The sequence below is a fragment of the Jaculus jaculus genome, chromosome X (genome assembly GCF_020740685.1).
Source record: "Jaculus jaculus isolate mJacJac1 chromosome X, mJacJac1.mat.Y.cur, whole genome shotgun sequence".
Classification (NCBI taxonomy): Eukaryota; Metazoa; Chordata; class Mammalia; order Rodentia; family Dipodidae; genus Jaculus; species Jaculus jaculus.
This window is the reverse complement of record NC_059125.1, coordinates 77,921,850-77,923,422: the sequence shown is the minus strand read 5'-3', so window position 1 is coordinate 77,923,422 and position 1,573 is coordinate 77,921,850. Positions and strand designations below refer to the sequence as shown.

Below are 1,573 nucleotides of genomic sequence, written 5' to 3'. Positions count from 1 at the left end.
AGGGCATCGAAGGGGTGGGGAACACTAATGTAGACCCAAACAGCAATGGTATCATTATTTTTTCTAATAGTTAACTTACTTTCCTAATAGAATAGTATGACTCCTTCCAACTGATTTTATTTTATTTTATTTTTTTTTACAAATTCTAGTTATTTAGAAGGGGCATGTACTTTTTTTTTTTTTTTTTTTTTTTTTTTTTTTTTTTTTTTTTTTAGTTTTTCAAATGCTTTTTACTAGTTCTATATACTAAGTCAGAAGATGATGTGGAATAACCTCATCCACACAATAGTCTGCCTTGTTCTTATTGGACTTGGAATTGTGGGGAATATTTCAATATTTACGGGACATATATATACTTTTCTTATGGGGCCTGAGAAGAAACCCATAGACATTATCCTCACACACTTGGCATTTTCAAATATGGTCATTATTTGTGCTGCAGTCGTCAGAGACACAGCCATAATTTTATATTTCAAGAACTTTCTAACAGATGCTGGCTGTAAAATTGTGTTTTTTCTGGGAAGGATGGCTCGAGGCCTCTCCATATGCACCACCTGTCTCCTCAGCATGGTCCAGGCTGTCACCATCAATCCCAGGATGACCCTGTGGAGAAAACTCAAACCACAGACTGCAGGACAGGTTCTTCCTTATGTTCTCTTCTTCTGGATCTTTAATTCTCTCATAAGTTCAAGCATGTTGTATTATACCACAGCAGTCAGTGTGACAAACATAACTATACTTAATATGTATTATAGGTATTGCTATATGCTACCACCTGATCAAATAGTGAGGTGGCTTTTCCTCCTTCTCATGGCTCTCCGTGATGTCATCTTCCAGAGTCTCATGGGCTGGAGCAGTGCGTCCATGGCTCTGCATCTGTTTAAACATCACAAGCGTGTCCTCTACCTTCAGAGCTCCAAATATGCAAACAATTCCAGCCGAGAAATCAGAGCAACACAGAGCACTCTCGCTCTCATGACCTGTTTCCTTTCCTTCTATTGGGTAGATTTCATCTTCTCCTTCTACATGGGTTCCATGATAACACATGATTTCACCATTGTAGTAATTAAAACTTTTCTACAATTTGGTTATGCTGTTCTCAGCCCCTTTGTCTTAATCAGTAGAGATGCCCATGTTGTTAAATACTGGAGTACTAAATGATGAAATTACATTACACACATTCCTCACGAACTGAAGAATATATATAGTCTTGCTTTTATCTAATAATATAAAAACACAACAGATTTGGTACATAACTGAGCCTGGCCTAAGTTGTCAATCCACTTACCCATGTGATTACAGAAGGGCATTACACCAGGCATTATTAATACTAAGGGCTATAATAGTGGACTTCCTTTTTTAAAGAATCTTGTGCTAGGCAATCCGAGACGACTTCAGCATCTCTTAGAAGTTGGAAAAATAACCACTTTTTAAATTTTTTATTTATGAGAGAAAGAATGACAGAAAATGGGTGTGCCAGGGCCTCCAGCCACTGCAAACCAACTCCAGAGGCATACATCATCTTTTGCACCTAGCTTACGTGGGTACTAGGGAATTGAACCTGGGTCCTGAA

The 1,573-nt window shown here is 38.0% G+C and overlaps 1 protein-coding gene across 1 annotated transcript; it reads left to right on the top strand.

The window, feature by feature from the left end:
* Nucleotides 1-249: 249 nt before the first annotated feature.
* LOC101597101 (putative vomeronasal receptor-like protein 4) lies at nt 250-1,161 on the top strand. Its single transcript, XM_004673132.3, has one exon. It carries the CDS (start codon nt 259-261, stop codon nt 1,159-1,161), a length of 903 nt encoding a protein of 300 aa, XP_004673189.1. The 5' UTR covers nt 250-258.
* Nucleotides 1,162-1,573: the final 412 nt, after the last annotated feature.

Coding starts and splice junctions, on each gene's coding strand:
- LOC101597101 (XM_004673132.3), top strand. CDS start 259: ATGATGTGGAATAACCTCATCCACACAATAGTCTGCCTTGTTCTTATT.